This window comes from Drosophila kikkawai, chromosome 2R (assembly GCF_030179895.1).
Source record: "Drosophila kikkawai strain 14028-0561.14 chromosome 2R, DkikHiC1v2, whole genome shotgun sequence".
Lineage (NCBI taxonomy): Eukaryota > Metazoa > Arthropoda > Insecta > Diptera > Drosophilidae > Drosophila > Drosophila kikkawai.
In genome coordinates, this window is record NC_091729.1 from 9,232,177 (window position 1) to 9,251,325 (window position 19,149).

At 47.8% G+C, this 19,149-nt stretch overlaps 2 protein-coding genes across 6 annotated transcripts in view; both read left to right on the forward strand.

Annotated features, from left to right (window-relative positions):
- wb (wing blister) overlaps positions 1–11,769 on the forward strand; it is a 67,741-nt gene extending 55,972 nt beyond the window's left edge. For 2 of the 5 annotated variants that reach the window (XM_017166444.3, XM_070283811.1), the window contains exons 5-16: positions 2,902–4,261; positions 4,322–4,577; positions 4,648–5,044; positions 5,103–6,790; positions 6,880–7,632; positions 7,693–7,975; positions 8,065–8,215; positions 8,273–8,930; positions 9,844–10,462; positions 10,524–10,657; positions 10,887–11,115; positions 11,188–11,769. In XM_017166444.3, the coding sequence (XP_017021933.1) occupies positions 2,902–4,261; positions 4,322–4,577; positions 4,648–5,044; positions 5,103–6,790; positions 6,880–7,632; positions 7,693–7,975; positions 8,065–8,215; positions 8,273–8,930; positions 9,844–10,462; positions 10,524–10,657; positions 10,887–11,115; positions 11,188–11,342 (6,683 nt within the window). In that variant the 3' untranslated portion in view covers positions 11,343–11,769. Of the gene's footprint in view, positions 1–2,067; positions 2,199–2,901; positions 4,262–4,321; positions 4,578–4,647; positions 5,045–5,102; positions 6,791–6,879; positions 7,633–7,692; positions 7,976–8,064; positions 8,216–8,272; positions 8,931–9,843; positions 10,463–10,523; positions 10,658–10,886; positions 11,116–11,187 lie in introns of those variants that run through there. The other 3 variants (XM_017166446.3, XM_070283812.1, XM_070283813.1) reach the window with 2 other exon arrangements.
- Positions 11,770–12,219: 450 nt separating this feature from the next.
- On the forward strand, positions 12,220–17,768 carry ms(2)34Fe (male sterile (2) 34Fe). The gene is made up of 9 exons (XM_017166425.3): positions 12,220–12,528; positions 12,580–12,920; positions 13,168–14,988; positions 15,097–15,900; positions 16,003–16,607; positions 16,725–16,879; positions 16,930–17,140; positions 17,192–17,299; positions 17,351–17,768. Exons 1-9 carry the CDS (start codon positions 12,285–12,287, stop codon positions 17,718–17,720), a joined length of 4,659 nt encoding a protein of 1,552 aa, XP_017021914.1. The 5' UTR covers positions 12,220–12,284; the 3' UTR covers positions 17,721–17,768.
- Positions 17,769–19,149: the final 1,381 nt, after the last annotated feature.

Sequence of the window (19,149 nt, forward strand, 5' to 3'; positions counted from 1 at the left end):
GGAAAACGGCGAAAATTCGAGTGCTGGCAAACTTCAGCCGGGTGGTCCTCCTCCCATTCATTGCCCCCGTTCACAACTCTCTCTCTCTTCGCTCCCCCAAGCGGTTTAAATGTGGATCAGCCGTGGGCGGCTAACAAGGCGATGGGAGCCACAACAAAATTGGCTAACTACATTTGTTCCCCTCATTTTGGACATTTCAAATGTAATTTAATAAATAAATCGTTGGTAAGTCAGTTGGCCAGGGAGTCAATCACTCAATCGACGGCAGGCCTCATTCATTCGTTCATTCATTCATTAATACAGTCAGTCAGTCAGTCAGCCAGTCAGCGTGTTGCCACAAGATTTTTATCGCAGTTGCCTACAGACGCTTAATTGCCGCTTTATAGCCTGTGGAAGTGTTGAAGATACGAATACAGATAATCATTTTTGGTTTGGGATATTCACTATTTTGGTTTTAACTTTTGATAATATCTATTGGATATAATAAGAAGTAAAATTTCTAAGAAATATTTCGCTTCAATGAAAATACTTGCAATAAACAATACTTTAATAAAATTCTTCAAGAGAAATATTCAAGATTACCTAATGAGTGGCTCAATGTAAGCTGTATCTCAAGAAGTATCTCATAGTCGAGTAACTTGGCTATATAATTCCTTTTTTTGTTGTTTGTTGTATTGCGCATACGCAACGTTGTCCAAGCACACAGTGAGCAGGCCCATAAATCATTTAATCAATATTATGTTGTGTCAAGAGTAGCAAAAGTTATGTTGCCCACAAAACACATGCTCCATATTGAGACTCAACAAGTGAGCTTTGAATTCTGTCGTTTTTCAGCAATCGCTTCAGTCCTTTACTTTAGAAAATAAGAGACTTTGCAATTAAACTGTCAATTCGCTGGTATTTTTAGAATTATTAGTATTTGATTGTTAATTTATTGCACTGCATTGCATTTGATTTGTGGCCAAATGTGTTGAATGGCCAGTCATGCTGGGCATTGGTGAACACATTGTGTATACGCCAGGTTGTGCAGCGTGAAAGACAGGCTCCAAGGCCACTGTCCAACCGAGACTAATGGTTGTTCGTGTCTAAATGATAACTGAGATCTCATCTTTGTCCTCCGTTCCCTGGCCTACGATCCATCACCCTCTAAGAATCACCGCCCATACAGATGCAAAGTGGAACCTTAAAATTTTACGCATATTTGAGTCGAAGACCGTTAAGCGAACGGAAGTACCCTCAAGGCGGCCCACACACGAGATATCTGACCACAGGGACCAGTCTAGCGATCACCAGACACGAGTACGAAGGAGGGGGAACCAAAACAGAAAACGGAAAACAAAAAAAAAAAAAAAAGAAGCCAAAGACAACAAAATTGTCAATAAAGCTAAAAGTCTGAGAGACTAACAACCGAATGGGAAAAGACTCAGGACCCACGCAATAAATCTCTAGTGGGCGTGCAAGTGACTCTCAAACTATGGCATGACAAACGCATTTCCAAACAAAATCACCAGGCAACAAAAAAGGGGTAAACATTCGTGATTCCCATTGTGGCCTTAATGACATCATTTGCCCAGGCGAAACATCTGAATGGCGTCAGTTGATTGAACTCTGCATCGGTGGCCTCATCTGAAGGAGTCGCAGGCCTTTCTCCGCCACTCTTTTCATTCATGAAAATGCAAATCCCAAACGCTGGCAAGTACTTGACAGCTGCACTATAGTCAGTCCTCAAGTCCCAGTCATATGCCAAGTGCCTTGAGGCACAGCTTCCTTCTCCGTATCCCACTCCTCACCGCTCCAAGACGGCGAATACAGCGATGGAGCTGGTCCACTATCACCTATCGTACTTCGTGTCGCGTGCTAAGCTGTTTATGTTTGGGAATACCCTATAATTCAACAAAAGCATGTTAGCTAGCATAGCACTTTTATTTGTATTTCAAAATAGTTTGTGGAATAAATGATCCAACCCAACTCCCAAATCATCTGACAGAAAATATGTATATGGACTAAAAAATGATATGTTATCCATATTTTCGATATTTTAACGTCAAGTGTAATATATTTCGATGTATCAAACTTGACGATGTTTGCGAAATTAAATTATGTGGATATTTTTGTCAATATATCATGAAGGGCGTTACCTCTCAATTTACATCCATATATCGAACTCAGATTTCATATATTCATGCTTTTAAGACTACGTATATGACCATTCGATCAGCAATGAATCTAGACGTTTCAGTATTTGTAGAGCATTCAAAAGTCCGCTTTTACTAGAAGTGTGCCAACTCTCTTTGAAATTTGCATGCACTTTTTTGCCCATATTTTAGCTATATTTTTTTATAGATCGTGCAATCAATTTGAAAAGTGTTTTTGCGTTGGTTTTACCGGATTTATGAATGAATTTATTTTCGTATGAGCCTCCTTCCCCGTTCCCCCTCCACATATTCGTACGCCGGGCAGACTTGTCTGGCTTGTTCCGACGTCGTCGTCGTCTCCCACAGCTTTTTTCACGTCCATCGTCCGTTTGGGCCGTCGTCGCATTTGTCGTTTGTCGCCCGAATAGGAAACCCAATGCAAATGTGGGCGGACTCGGAGGCGCTGCCTACGCGCAACCCACAAACCCAAACCCAGCAACCGGCGGGCGGAGGAAGCTTATGACTACCTGGCCGGCTAGTGGGCCTGGTGGCTCTGAGCGCAACAACAGTTGGTGGCTGCTGGGGCGCAGTTAGTTGGCTGCCGCTGACAATGACGTACTCGTGGCCCAGTAACCCAAGATGGGGAAAGCTCACAGAAAGGGATTAATTGCTTCGATTCAGCCAGTTTAGCCTCGACATTGATGCATTGATTAGATTGTTGATTATAAACGCATTATTTATCAACAATTAACTCTTTTTCTTTCAGATTGTCACTGCAGTCCCATTGGATCCCTGTCGTCGGACTGCGACAAGCGCACGGGTCAGTGCGCCTGCTTGGCCAATGTCACCGGAAGGAGGTGTGACAAGTGCCGGCCGGGCCACTGGAACCTCACCGAGGGTACCGGCTGCCGGGATTGCCGATGCGATCCCCACGGATCCCGGGGCCATGAGTGTAACCCGTGGACGGGCCAATGCGATTGCAAGATCGGAGTAGGCGGCCAGCACTGCAACGAGTGCACCGAGGGCTTCTTTGGCTTCAGCACCGAGGGCTGCCAGCGCTGCTCGGCCTGCACGGCGGAGGGCCAGGTTTGCGATCCGCACAACGGCCGCTGCATCTGCCCAAAGTTCACGCGGGGCTTGGGCTGTGGCCAGTGTGTGCCAGGCACTTGGGGCTGGCAGAACCGGCTGGGGTGCAGGGAGTGCGACTGCGACCATATCGGCTCCATTGGACAGCAATGCGCGGCTAGCGATGGTCAGTGCCAGTGCCGGGAGGGCTACGCGGGCAGGACATGTGACAGCTGTGCCGTCGGTTACTTCGGATACCCGGAGTGCCGCCGCTGTGCCTGCGATGTCGAGGGCTCCTTCACACGGACGGACGGCCTAATCGCCTGCGACTCCAATGGCCAGTGTCCCTGCAAGTCGCTCGTCGTGGGTCTCAAGTGCGACACATGCATGCAGAGCACCTTCGGACTCTCGGCCCTCAATCCCGAGGGCTGTACTCGCTGCTACTGTTTCGGGCGTTCCGGGGAATGTGAGCAGAGCGACCTGTCCTGGGGCCACATCCGCATGTCGGAGTCACGGAATCTCAGCATCCAGCAGATAAGACCACAGAACATACCCGGAGCCGACTACGAGTACATTGTGGTGGTGCAGATGGCGGGCAGCAGCTTTCATCGCGAGGATGCGGAGATCCAGCGCATGAACGACCTGAGCTTGGTGCCCAAGTCAACGGGCAACGTGTCGATCGGAGCCTACGGACCCTTCTACCACCCGCTTTACTTCCAACTGCCACCGCAGTTTTACGGAGATCGCACCAGCAGCTATGGCGGCTTCCTCTACTTCACCCTGATCACGGCGGGGGCCCAGAAGCCTTTGGAGCGCAAAGTTTTGAGCCAGTATCCTCTGGTGCAGGTGCACGCCCACTCCAAGCTACTCCTAGACTTCTACGAGTACGAGGAGTTTGAATACTCTCTTAACGTGACGCATAAAGTGCCGCTACACGAGTCCTACTGGAAGTACCATCACACCAACCAGGCCGTGGATCGGGCCACCCTCATGGCGGCCCTCCAGAATATACGGCACGTCTTCATAAGAGCCTTTGCATTTGCAGATTTCCAGGAGGTGGTGTAAGTTTTGTACAGGTGTATTTTACACATGCATTCTCTTAATCATCTTCCCTCATTTAGCCTGCAAAACGTCCACATGGATGCGGCAATCTACATCCAAGGTTCAACTAATCTTATAGCCAAGGGCGTGGAGCGCTGCAAATGCCCCAAACGCTTTGATGGGCTGTCGTGCCAGGACCCAGGACGATCCTTTTACCGTTGGCGCAACACCACCGTTGTGGAGAGTGTATTCATCGAGGACTTGATAGGCAGAGCAGCGCCCTGCCATTGCAATGGTCGCAGCAGTGACTGCGACAAGGAAACGGGCGTGTGCTTGGTAAGCCAATTCCTTGGCCTTGCCAGTTAACTTTGCAGATTTATAAACCGCTTTTCAACATCTTTTATAGAACTGTCGGGGTAACAGCGGCGGCGACCATTGCCAGCAGTGTGCGGATGGCTTCTACGGCGACCCGAACTCCCAGCACGGCTGCCAGGCGTGCCCCTGCCCGGAGACCAACAGGAACTTCGCCCGCGGCTGCAATGTCTGGGACGGCGAGGTGAGCTGCGTCTGCAAGCCCGGCTACACCGGCCGGCTGTGTGAGCGATGCCAATCGGGATACTTTGGCGATCCTACGCGGTATCCCAACAGCAGCTGCCAGCCGTGCAACTGTAATCCAGATGGCATCCGGGCCGAAGGCTGCGATCCGGAGACGGGGCGATGCTACTGTCGCGAAGGTGTCACTGGGCTTAAGTGCGACAAGTGTCAGGCGGAACGTCACCATCTGGTGGATAATGGCTGCAGGGGTAACTAGATAATAATCCCCCCTTAATTTAGCTTAACTAAATTCTTGTTTAATTCCAGTCTGCGACAATTGCACTTTGTTGCTCCTTGATTATGTGGAACTTGTGGGGCACAAGCTGCGTCGCGGAATGCATAATATGGATCTGACCGGAATCCCTGCTCCGTACCGCAAGCTATCCGAGTACGAGAAAGCCTACGTGGAGTGGAATGAAAAACAGCAGGACTTTAGCCAGACCAGGCGACTGCTGAAGGACTACGACTCCGCCGGCATCCTAAAGCTCGATGCCCATGCCGAGAATCTGAAGTTCCAGTCTCGCAAGGCAGTGAGCACCATTGGCAAGCGTGAGTTTGCCCTCAAAACGATGCGGGAGGATGCCCTGGTTCAGCGGCACGACGCCGGGATGGTGCGGGCAGAAGTCCTTCAAACCCTCTCCGACCTTCGGAGCTATGGGAAGAGTGCCCAGCACCTAAGCCTGCCGACGGCCCTAAAGCAGGCCCGGTTCTACCTGCAGGCTGTTCAGGAGCACGACCAACTGGTCCAGGGAATCCGCAGTACCAACGACTGTGCCTGGCGCCACTACTACGCCATGGGCAATGCCTCTGATGCTGCCTTCGACGAGAGTGGCCACCTGGAGATGCTGTGGCGGGACCTCAACCAGACCAATCATCGCGTAGTGGACCTAAGACTACACGTTGATCGTGTCTTAGAGGTGGAAAGCGAGGCGGAGGACGTTCTGGAGCACGTACGCAATCTGAGTGGTCACGTGGGCGAGTCCTATCAGGAGCTGAATGACCTCAACCAGCTCATCTCGGAGCACACCGATCCGGGCTACCTAGAGCGTGGCGAGGGCTTGGTGAGGCAAACGCTCCAGCGGCAGATAGATCTTAATGGACAGCTCAACCATTTGGATGGATCGCGGGTGCTCCTGAACACCACCTTGGGCGTGAAGGCCGAACAGCAACGGGAGGTCCGAAAGCACTGGCTACCCAAGGCGGAGAAGCACGCCAACCATCTCCTGGAACGGTCCAACGAATACGCCCGGCAGTTTCAGCCTACCAGGAACGCAGCCCGCATAGCCATGCTGGCGAGTTCGGCGCACAGCAATATAACCAAGGCCATCAACGATGCACGACTGGCCTCGGCCCTGGCCAAGGAGCGAGTGTACGAGGCCCAGAGGACCCTTTATCCCAGTGACGGCAGCTCTATGATCGATCGAGCCAAGCATTCGCTGCACAGGTCAAGGCAGCTGCAGCAGGAAGCCCTCAAGCAGATGCACAAGTCCAATGTCCTGAAGGACAAGCTCCACCGGCAGGAGCAGCAGGTGGAGGGCATCAAAGCCACCATCTTTGACTGTGGCCTGCGCACGAACAACATCTCCAGTCAACTTCAGGGCCTCTCCGAGAGCTCTGCCCGCCGGCAGACCAAGGAGAGCCTAGAGCTGGCCGAAAGAACCGGGGAGCAGATGCGAGCAGAGCTCCGACTGGCCAAGGAGATGGAGGAATCTATCCAGAACATGCGCAAGTCATTCTCCACCCTGGAACCGGACTGGGAAATCAAATTGGGCATGGCCCAGGAGAATATTTCTTTGACCAAGACTAATCTCCGGCTGGCCAATGTCTCCCTCAGCTACCTTGAACGCCAGGCCGACCAGGAGCAGGCGAAGTTCGAAGTCTGGAACAACAGCATGGCCCAGCAATTGCAGCAGCTCAGGGATCAGATTGCCAAGGCCAGACACGCGGCGGAAGCGGTGAGTTTAAAATACTTTGAGAGCCATTGAACCTCCACAATTATTGCAGTCCAATTACATTTTTAATTACCTTCTTCTTTTTCCTACAGATTGATGTTTCTTTGGAGTCCCTGGGACCCAAATGCAGTCGTTCTTATCTGCCCGCCTCCTACGGGTTAAGCACCTCGAACAACCTCCGCCTCAGCTTTGCCCTGGCCAATCATCTCGAAAGTTCCCCGCTGATCCATTTGGAGGGAAGCGAGGGCCGCCACATCACTCTGGAGCTGCACAAGCGGCGGGTACGCCTGGTATGGAATCTCGGCGGCACAACTGCCACGGTCACACATCCCATGGTGGTGCAGACACGGGACCCCAAGTACGACGATGCCTGGTTCCACGTGGAGGCCAATCGGACGCTTAACCTGGGCAGTCTAATGGTGCGCCGGATGAACAACTACGGCGAGCTGACCCCCACCGTTCCGGTGACCATGACTGGTTCCACGGACACGGAGCACACACGCTTCTACCAGTCTCGCCACGATCGCATCTCATTGGGTGGCTTCGCCTCGAAGGACCTTCAACTCACGCCGGGACTCAATGTGGTTGTACACCAGGTGGAGGTCGACAACAAGCCCCTGGGGCTGTGGAACTTTGTAACGAGCGAGGGAAGCTGCGGGGGAGCAATGATTGGGGCAAGGGAGTCGGCAGCTGCATCCACGGCTCGTCACTTCAATGGCCTAGGATACGCCCAGCTGATGAAGACCCGACCCAGACCGACCCGAAAGAATCTCTTCTCCGTGCAGATGACCTTCCGAACGCTGGACGAGAATGCCCTACTGTTCCTGGCGGTTGATGACAAGAACGTAAGTACTTAATATTTTTTATTGCAATTGTTATTAAATGATTAATCCTCCTGGCAACAGAACCGCTCGGTGTCGGTAACCTTGAGCCGGGGTCGGATCATGTTCCGCATCGACTACGGCGACGAGTCCAAGCTGGAGATCAACACCACCAAGAAGTACAATGTGGGTCAGTGGATCAAAATAGAGGCCGCACGAGAGTTCTCTGCCAAACGAAGCACGGAAAACGGAATGCTTCGTGTGAACAACGATCGTCCTGTTTCAGGAGCTCCCACGCTACCAGTAAACATTCACATGCTACCGGATCTGTCCAAGGCGGTTTACTATTTGGGCGGAGTTCCACCAGGTATGGTTAGATGAAAGCCACCTTTCTTCTTTCAAGAAGTTCAAAGCCGAACTACATTGAACTAATTATTTTCCTAACTACGTACATAGGATTCACTTCGGGCACTACGAAAGCTCCTGGAGCTGATAATCCTTTCCTGGGATGCATGAAGGATGTCCAGGTGAATGGGGAGACCTACGATCCCCTAGAGAGTTCTAGTTATTACGGCGTAGAGCCCTCCTGCAAGGACATGATAACCAAGTGAGTAGTTACTTCATTTCGATGTAAATTCCTTTCTAAAAGGCAATCCTCCTTCAGAGCTGGCTTCTCGGGCAACGGTTACCTGGAGCTGCCCTCGCAGTCGCTTCGGAAACGCTCAAACACCGCTTTGGTGTTCCGCACCTTGCAACCGGACTGCCTGCTCCTCCTGGCCGCCTATCCGCCGGAGGTCCTGGCCGACTACGATGCCAAGGACATCAAGGGCAACTACTCCATGAGCCTGGTAGATGGCCAACTGCATGTGTGGGTGAACTCGGGCCGCAGCTTCATCAAGATGTCCTCCAACTTCAGCCAACTGAACGATGGCGAGCTGCATGTGGTGAATCTGATCAAGACGGGCCGGAAGCTTGAGCTGATGGTGGACGATGAGCTGCAGGAGGTGCGCAGCCTGACCGGCACTCCGACGGTGATCAGTCTGCCCCGCGACACGGGTGGCCTCTATATAGGCGGAGCCCCGCCCCACGAGAGCTACACCCCGCTGGCACCCACTTTCGTGAACCTGGAGGGAGCTATCCGAGACGTGGTGTTCAACAACCGAACCGTGAACTTCAACGACGCTCTGACCTTCGCCAACGTTCAGATTGGCCGCAATGGTCCCCTGATGGGCAGCCTCAAGGGGGCACTCTACGATGTCCTGCTGAAGACGGAACCGATGATTGGGAAGAGTTTCACGGCCTCGCCCGAGGGCTGCAAGCGGGTAAGTTGCTAGAGCCTTCTTCTTCTCGGGCCTGGTTTGAATGGGGTTAAAGACGGGATCGGGGTTTCGCTGTCCATCTGATGCATGTAAATATGTGGCTGCCTAACTATATTAAACTCAACCGTTTCTCTTTGTTTTATAGGATTTTAGTTGCTAAGCAATTATGTCAAAAGCGACTACGCTAAAAGCTTCAAGCGCTGCGCTTCACGAAAGCTCATTTGTATACTAATTTCGCCTAAAACAAAACAAAATCTAACCAAACAAGCTACTCTATGTGGTCTACATGTGGATTAATATAATAGCCCAACCATCATCAAAGATATAACCTCAGTTCTAGCATTAAGCTTCAGGCTTCAGGAAAATGCCCACAAGAGCACGCTCAGAGGGGACGCTTCAAAGACCTCTGCACCTGCTCCTGTGGGCTGGCTGATTTACATACATTTAAGCCCGGTAAACGATCGTTTTAAGCTTCTGGGAGCACCTATTCATAGTTTTTAAGAAATGCTCTATGATGTAAATATTTCATACGACATGTTTGCTTAGAGATAAGCCCGCTCCAGAGCTCACCTTAATTCGTAAGACTCGCCATATTCAGATCACACACATCACTCATCAACGCTTTGTGTACGTTTTTGCTTTCATTACTGTATTATACAATTAACATTTGCTTACTGCAACGTGGACATTTAATTGTTATCACATTTTACCAAATAAAACATTTTTATAACAACGAAAATCGAACAGAAATCATGGCAAAGTTTTTATTTTCTAACTCACACTCGCTGGGTGAGTTCTCTCACTCGGCAAAGATGCTACGCTTAAATCTCAGAAACTAACACAAAGTCGTCGCGGTGAGTTGAGTTCCAATCCGAACTGGGATAGATCTGGGCCTAATCACGTTACTCTCTTCCAGATCGGCAGCTACTCCTACGAACCGAACGCCTTCAAGTTCGGCGACGACATCTACAGCTACTCCCAGTTGAAGCTGCCGGAGCGTCACTTTTGGCAGCGCAACTTCCACCTGAGCTTCGACTTCCGCTCCTTCTATCCGAACGGCATGCTCTTCCTGTCCCCGGGCAGCAAGGAGAAGCCGAAGCACTACGTAGCCCTCATCCTCAAGGACGGGCAGCTGGTCCTGGTAGTACGCGGTCGGCGGCGCGAGGAGCTCCAACTGACGGCCAAGTTGAACGACGGCGAATGGCATCGGGTGACGGTGGGTTGTCAGGACCGCAAGGTTACCATGTCGGTGGAGATTGGACGCACAGACCAAAAGACCTCCGCCCAGATGAAGCTGCCCAAGAAGATTGGCGCCTCGCAGCTGCTCTTGGTCGGCGGACTGCCCCAGGCACCGGTCAAGGTGTCCTCGGAGCTCTATGTCCGCCTGGAGCCCTTCAAGGGCTGCCTGCGGCGAGTCAGCATCAACAACAGTACCCAGGACCTGGCCCGTCCCGGCAAGCACTCGAACGTGGGTCAATGCTTCCCCACTGTGGAGAGGGGCAGCTACTTTCCCGGCGATGCATACGCAATTTACAGTCAGTTTGAGGAAGTTTGGTATTATGATGATTTCTAATGTTGACCTATTTGTCTTTGCAGAGAAAAACTTTAATGTCGGCAAATACCTGGATCTAGAAACGGAATTCCGGACGTCGGAACTATCGGGAATCCTGCTAAGTGTCTCAGAGCCCAAGGGTTATCCTGCCCTATCTCTGGAGCTACTCAATGGCAATGTAAGCTGTTAAATTGGTATTAATCTTAACTTGAATACATATAAATGCAGCATTGCTAAGTAGAAAGTTTTTCGAAAATCAGTACAAAACAATCGTAACGTGTAACTGATCTTATTGTTATATTGGTCTTTGGTTGTGCAAGCCCTTTAAAAATAGTTTCTTATAGTATCTTATATAAATAACGCTAATTTATCTAATTACATACAACTTAATTACATTTATTTAATAGATAATATTCTCCTGCGATCTCGGGGATGGAGTGCCCATGCGTGTGGAGTCTGCACTGCCCACGAAGTACGCTCTATGTGACAACAAGTGGCACAACATATCGGCCCTTTACGACGGCGAGCAGATTGTCCTCCGCATCGACCAGTTGCCAGCCGTGATTGGCGTGGGAAACCAGCAAAGTGCAGGGAAGGTGCAAACACGCTCTCCTCTCTACATAGGCGGGCTGCCAGGTAAAACTAGTTATGGCATAGCCACATGATTTTACACAGAAGTATTTAACTTGTCAATGTCCTGGCTTGCAGAAATTGCTCCCAGTGGGTCCCTGATGGCGCGGGAGAATTTCAAGGGCTGCATCCGGCACGTGTCCATCCGGAACGAGAGACGCGACTGGATCGACATGGACGACCTCAGGAACGTGCTGCTGAGCGAGTGCCTCGTGTCCAGCGATGATAGCTGAAGCAGAACGCATTCTGGGGTTCATATGGTTCCTGTTGACGCCACACCAAAACTTTTTCCAAATGTATTGTGATCAATAACGAGTTTAGAGCCAGTTATTTATAGCCTTTCACTGCCATATAAGCTAGGTTACTTAGGATTAGCTTTGCCTACTTTTACTTAATTGCCAGTGACTGCATTTCGAAGTTTGCGATTCGATTTTTAATTTATTTGCTAGTTTATTTCGATCTAATTTTGTCCTTTATTTATTTTATATTCTAAAAGAGGCTTTAAGTTTGTATTGTATCATGGCATACAGCTTATACTACATTTGTGTTTAACGAATCTCGCGTTTGTACATTTCGCTTCGAAATTTACTTTAGTTATTTGCATATTTTCATTTGTACATAGAATCGGCCATTTAGTAAGTAGTTACCTAAACATTTATTTTAAATAATATCATTTTAATAAATAAAAAACACTTTTATTCAAACTTTTAATTAAAAATTGGTTTCAATAAGAGCTTAGGAATCATTTTCGGGCTATTGGCGTATACCCAATATGGTTCAGCTTAAATATTTCTCTTTTATTTATTATTATCTTTAAAGACACACGCTTTATTATTGTTCTATAAAATAAAAAGCTTTTTGATGACATCACAGTATCTGTACCAGTTTGTCGGAGTTCTTATGGAACGCAAGCATTAAATGTGACGATCCTGACAGATCTATTGATCCTAGAAACCTAATACCTTTTATTGTTTAGTTTAAAAATTTAAACTTCCTCCACATATTCAAAGTGAGTGAGAATTCCACTAGTTCACACTTTACATAAATAAAGCCAACGCGTATTGTAATGTTTTACATTTTCCAAAAGTCGTTTTCTTAGAGTTTTGTTTCACCTGCTTGAATCATTACTGTCGATACTCTACTACTACTGTATATTTTATAGCCCTTTGCACACAATGAGTTTTGCGCAAAAGTCTCTGCGAAGCAGCCGACGAACCCGCAGATCTTTCGGCTCCTTGGATATTGGCCACTACATTTACTGTGTCAATTTTTACGACAATGGACTGAGGGCTGTGCGCGATGAGTTTGTGAAGCGCGTGGCCAGCGGTACTCGTCGGGAAGTATTCGTAATCGATTTGGATAAGGAAGTCGAAGAAGCAAACAATCAAAACCAGCGAATCTCCAGGTTAAGGTCACTGGGTGAGCACCCTCCCCAATTTCTCCCAGCCTGTACTCATAGTTTTAGTCCAGGATCGGTGAAATCTGCCGTGGATAGACTGAGCGTTGCCCTGATGCGTATTCGCGACTGTGTCGCCGAGTACGACAAGGTAACTAAGGACATTGAGGCGGAGGCGAATTTCGACCTACACAGCTACTGGCAACGGAATATTCCAGCACAGCTGAAGAACCTTACGCCAGTGGCGACCAAGAAAAAGGATGTCACTGAGTCAAGCCGGGGTTTGGCAACAGCAAAACCAAAAGCTGGTAAAAGCACCAGTGACAAGGTGCACTTGGCTAAGATCAACTGTAGGTCGATCACGGCAAAGGAGCATCACAAAGTCGGCAAGGGTTTGCCGGCGTCCAGGCGGGTGGTAAGTTTAAGTAATTTTATATAAGACCCCCTACAATTTTTATTACGATTCAATTTCAATTTCGTCAGCATCAACATTGATTACTTTTGTCTGTCCGTTTCTAGGAAAATCTGAATACGCAATTGTAGATAGTCCACCATATATCATGACTGTTTTTGTTATAATATTAAAATTATAAAGAAAAATTTTTACCCAACAGGGCACTAGGAATTTATTACTAATTACTAACCAATTGTCCTACCTCTAGTACATCAGGGATCATCCTGTATTCACCAAGCTCCTGATCCTGATCGTAGGGAGTATGGACAACGACTTCTACAAGATGCTGCTAGCCAGCGAACAACCATTGCGAGCGATCGTCCACTTTCTGCCCGAGGAGAGCGCCTACGATCTTCTTGTGCCGCGACCCCGTCGCGTGGTGCAGCTCAAGGAGACGCTGGCGGCCATCCAGAGAGACATCCACTCACTGCGTAAGCGGACTGCCGTGAAGCCGGTGGGCATCTTCCAACAACAACTGCCACAAATGTCCGCCTGCATGGCATCCAAGTTCACTGATGATGTGTTCGACCAACTGAGCTGGTACATGTACGACTTGGAGACCCTCCGGGAATGGTATCGCATGTACTATGTAGAGCCCTATAATGAGATCGACGTGAAGATGAACCCCCTTTTGTCTATGCGGGAAACATTTCACATGGTCGAGTCGCTCAGCATCCAGGGACACTATCTCAAGAGCCAGATGCCGAATGCCCGTGCCGACGATGTAACCATTTACCTGTATTTGGAATCAATGATGAGCACGTTCGGCAACCCTCGGGATCTAATGACCGAAGAGGAGGTGTTGATGCTGGCCAACCCAACGCCGTCGGTTCAAACCCGAGTGCTGGACAAAGTGAAGGTATATGCAAATGCCTTTAAAAGCTTGGTCAAGCTGGCAAAGAACGAACGCATATTCGTCGAGCAGGCCAACAGCCTGTTGGCCAATTTGATCTCTTACATGGACCAGTCCGTGATGCAGAGCGTCTACTCCAGCTGCTTGGAGTACAACCTGTTGCGACGCTATTTCTCCACAGGCTACATAAGCCATTCACTGCACGTTGAACCGTACCACGGTGAACTAGAGCTTATATGGCTGCCGAAGTATGCCGAGCTGTATCTCACAGATGACTCGGTGACGCAGCGCATCCTTCAGCTTGTGAACGAATACGATGACTTCAGCGTGGAGGAAATGCATCCCAACGTCCGGCTCTACACCTTCCGGAGGACCTTCAACGAGGTCTTCGAGAATGAGAAGCAGATAGTGATTCCAACGCGTCTCTGCTTTCGGGACTTTACACTGTACGAAATGGAGCAGTTCCTTAACGACCTTGTCACCCCGAAAATGTTTAACGATATGAACGGAAGCCATATATCCGCAGACCAGAGCTTTTATAATGATAACAATAACATAAGCGATACAATTATGGTCGCGTGCAGTGAGGACAACGTTCGTGTTCCAATAAACTCCAACATCTTCGTCCGACCCCGATCGATCAAAGGTCAGCTGTCGAAGGACAGGAAGGTGGAACAGGATGATAACCGATCCATAAGCCAAAAACCTTCGATGCTTCAAGACGTACAGTCAATCAAAACTAACCGTCACTCTAGTGTGGCAACGAAGGACTTGCAAAGCGCGGAATCTAAGACATTTCAAGTGGGTTTAGGTCAAGACCACCCCATGCTAAAGGGTTACAATCTGGACGACACCTTGCAGACGATAAAGTGCAAGACCTCCAAGTACTTCTTCGAGGAAGGCCGAATCATTCTGTACGAGGAGATGTGGAACTTCCGTCAGATGAACAAAACCCTCTTGCTAGAGATCGGTGGTCAGAAGGTGCACTTCCGGAGTGCTGCTAGCCCGATCGACGCTCTGGCGGCCGATGGCTGTGTTCGGATCGAGTCCAAGAACGGCATCAGTGTTCGGGCGTTGGCCAGCGATAGTGAGTGTTCTAAAGCGGTTCTGAGCTTTCCGAACGGACTGAGTACCTTCTGCCAGGACACCCATGTGGAACACATGTGGCAATACCAGGTAAGGCTATTGGGCGTTCAAAAAAGAAGTAGAAATGAAAGGATCATGAGATTTGATGTATGAAGATATATTTTTACTAACTACTGACCGGTTTCCAACATCCAACAGGACAATGAACTGAAAGAGAGCCGGCGTGTTTGCACACCCTTCGGTTGTGTAATCGTATTCTATCAAAGCACCGACACCGTACTGATCATGCGTTACAACGGCGAGGTATACCACCTGTATAGCTCAACGGAGGCTGACAACGAGGAGGAGGAGGATCAGAACTCGGAATTTCTCAACGCTTGCTCCACGCAATCCACCTACAGCAGTTACCATCCCATTGCCACAGACGGGAAGAAAAAGGGCAGGTGCCGTCAATTTCGGTCAAAGACAAGCTCCGCCTTCCGAGAGTCGGGTGGGGCAGACAATGTGCTTCGACCTTCGGTTCAGAGTACGGACTCCAAGAAGACCCAGCAAAGTCGTGTCTCCAAGGAATCTATTGCGGGGGACAGGAAAAGCCGCACTGCCAAGAGCAAGCAAGCCGCCGCCCTATTCGCCAGTGTCCAATTCGAGATGAACTTCCTGAAGTTCATTATGGAGCTGTACAAACTTAGCTACCGCCACCTAAAGCTGATCACCTCCGTGGGCAGCGTGGTTCACATGCAGCAGGACGGAAGTATCTGGTGTGGCAAGCCCTTCCGGAACAGCGAGTGGCACGACTACTTCGCCAACGAGGCGTATTCGATGCGCGACGATGGTGTCAAGATGGTCTGGTCGCTGGAGGAGCTGCGGTGCTACCACAGTGACGGTACTGTCATCACTTCGGGCACCATTGACGGCTGGGACCCTGGCACTGAAGTGGATGAAATCGATTTAGAGATTAGTTCGAGCAGTTCGCATCTAAACAGAGATACTCCAGAAAAAAGGGTGGGTTCTATTCAAGGTTTGCAAAGTGCAAATCTTTTCCCATTTACTCGTCTTTCTATTTAATATTAATCAACATATATATTTTAATTTTTGATATTGTAGCAAAAAGAAAAGGAAACCATTTACATAAATAACCCGACCGGCCTGTCGTATGGTGTGAGCCAGCCTGTCGAAATTGATTTAGTGTCTAAATCCTCAAGCATAACGACGACGCCTAAATTGGCTTCTATGACCGATTATTTGGTGGAAGAGGAGGAGGGAGAGATCATCCACGACATGAGCTATATCACATACATGCTAAACAGTGTTTTTATACACCACCGGGTCTATGCAGGAATCAAATTCTCGAACGTGGATCTGAGCTTCGATACCACAATCTTCACCAGCGACAACCTGAGGGTTCGCGTTTTCAAGGATCCTTCGGAAGGAGAGTTTCAGCAATATGGGCAGGACTCGGACTTTCTATCATCCGAAGCCGATTCAGATGAATGGACGAAACCGGGCATACGAAAGACCGCGAGGATACCAGGACAGTCCGAAGAGTTATCCGAAGAGGTATCGGAATCGGTTGTGATTGATCCTACGGCTGTGGAGATTGAGGGCGACAACTTGATGCTGAGGATACATAAAAATAACGTTACCATACAAACTCAGATTCAAAAACCTGGATGCAACGAGAATGCAAAATGCGGACTTACACGTATTCAGTAAGTACAACAAAACAAGAGGTAATTTTGATAAAAGGCAAAGTGCAGAATCAGAACATTCGATACAAGTTGTTACGATTTTGAATTTGACAATTATTTAATTCCAATTTCTTATAGAGATGATATTAAATTGAAAGTTAACTTTGACCAGAGCCTATCACTCACATTTCGCAATTGGGTAGATACGGTAACAAGTTTTATCAACTGTTTTTGTCCCAAATGGAGAACGAAGTACTTTGTAGAAACTCAAAACTCGAGATGCCAAAAGAAAGGTGGGAGAACTATTTCATCCCGAATGTTATAATCCATTGATTTCCTTTAGGCTTTGACTTGTTTACTTCGGTTCCGCCCCTGGGTCAATATAACTTTTGTGCGGGCAACTACTTTATCGATGTGAGTGCACTGACTTCGGTAAATAGCCTGTTGAAGAATCACTACGACTGGGTCGACAAAGATATGGAAAAGTTTCCGCGCTTTCCGCTCCATAAGAAGGAGCCACCGGTTACTGAGTTCCCCTTGATTCTTAACTCCAGGTATGTTTTTCAATGTCAAAGCGTGTATCTTCTGATCAGAGCTTTTTTAAGGATCTTTGTGGAGATACCAGCGCAACTTGGCAACACCGATCGGCTTCACCAGTTCGTTTCGGAGTTTGATACGATACAGTTCAAGAAGCAGCGATATCGGTTTAACAAGTGAGTTGTAAGATAAACCAAGTAGGACACTGATTTTTTATATTCTCATAGTGCTGCTCTTTTTCACCTCCATCCCCGGCTGCGCTCGATTATGCAATCGGAAATAAGCAAGCGCAGCTGGAAGAGTCGTCACGCAGAACACCGACGACGGTTGTTTATGGAGCAGCAGCGTCTCAGTCTTTACATGGCCATGCTGAAGCACAAGGTGTACCCAAATTACTTCCAGTTCAAGGATAAATTCTACTCCCACGTCCGAAATATCGACTTCTTTGAGTTTATGACCTCCAAGTGCAACGAGAATGTCCACCCCCATGAGATTGAGTTGGATCGGGTTGAACCAACCGAGAATCCACCAAAGAAGCCCAAGCATAAAAGTAATAAGAAGTGTGTCTGCCCCAAGTATATTTCCTCATTAGACTAGCTCAAGTAATTAGAATACGCCGAAATAAAGGTTTAATAAAAATTTAAATGGTTCAAAATGGTTGAGTCAAATTTTTTACTTATTGCCACCGCATTTCCTTCGAATCTAGATCCTATTTTCGTCCAGGATGCCCTTTTCTGGCTGTGCCGGCGGTATAAATGCATAAAATAAAATATAAATGTTTATACCAGTTATTATTTCCGGCCCTAAGTTTTTAATAACAGTTTATACCAATTATCAATTAAATAAATAAATAAATATTTAAATTAATTATTTTTTATTGTTTAAATATTATAAATTTCAATTAACGGGGGAAATAAATAATAATTTAAGTCGCAACTGAAGCTAGAGAAATTAAAATTAATTTCAGCAGCCCATCCAAATTTTGGACAATTTCTATGCAATTTGGCCATTTCTCAAATTGGGGTACCAGGCGAACAGAAACCAGCAGCAAGCAACTAAAAACTGTTATAAAAAGTCCAAGTTTCGAACCATTTAGGAGCAAGCGAAAGTAACGGCTGTTTTCCCAAAATGCAACTCTGGGCAGGCAGCTCAGAGAGGGATAGCAAGTGTCCAGAAAAGAAGAGAGCAGACAACACAGAGTTGTATTTTGGGAAAGAAGCCAGGTTTGAGTCTCCGCTGACTTTCGCTTGCTCCCATAAGGTTCGAAACTTGGACTTTTTATAACAGTTTATACCAGTTTTCAGTTGTTTGCTGCTGGTTTCTGTTCGCCTGTTACCCCAGTTTGGAAAGCGGCCAAATTGAATTAAAAAATTTTCTCACTTGCATCAGTGATGCTCATCTGCATCAGTGATGCTCATCTGGCTATTTTGCATTATTGGGACAAAATGGCATTTCTTTAACTGCCAGTGATGCTCAACTACCTGTTTTGCATTATTTGCATTTATTTCTCACTAACTGTCAGTGATGCTCATCTAGTTTTTTTTTGCATTGTTGGGACAAAATGGCATCTCTCTAACTGTCAGTGATGCGCATCTAGATATTTTGCATTATTGGGACAAAATGACATTTCACTAACTGTCAGTGATGCTCATCTAGCTATTTTGCTTTGATGTTTCTTTCATTTTCCACCGCAAGAATGCCCTTCCATTGAGCCTGTTTAAATTATCCCACCCAAAAAAAACCGCATCCTCCTCATAACTCAAAAATAAGACATTTTTTAAGGTTTATTATTTATTTCAGCTTTAAATAAATAAAAGAAGAAAAGGTGAGGCATGTGGGAATGTCGGAGGTCGTTCCCAGTGGTTTCGACTCGGTCTTGGTGGCACTTGGTCCACTTCTGCTCCTCCTTGTCCTGATCCTCCTTGCCAACGCTCTCTGTCTCGCCTTCGGCACCCGCTTTCAGTTCCTGGCAGCTTGCTGCAATTAAATTTAAAAAATGGGTGCGATTTATTTTAATAAAAGCTGT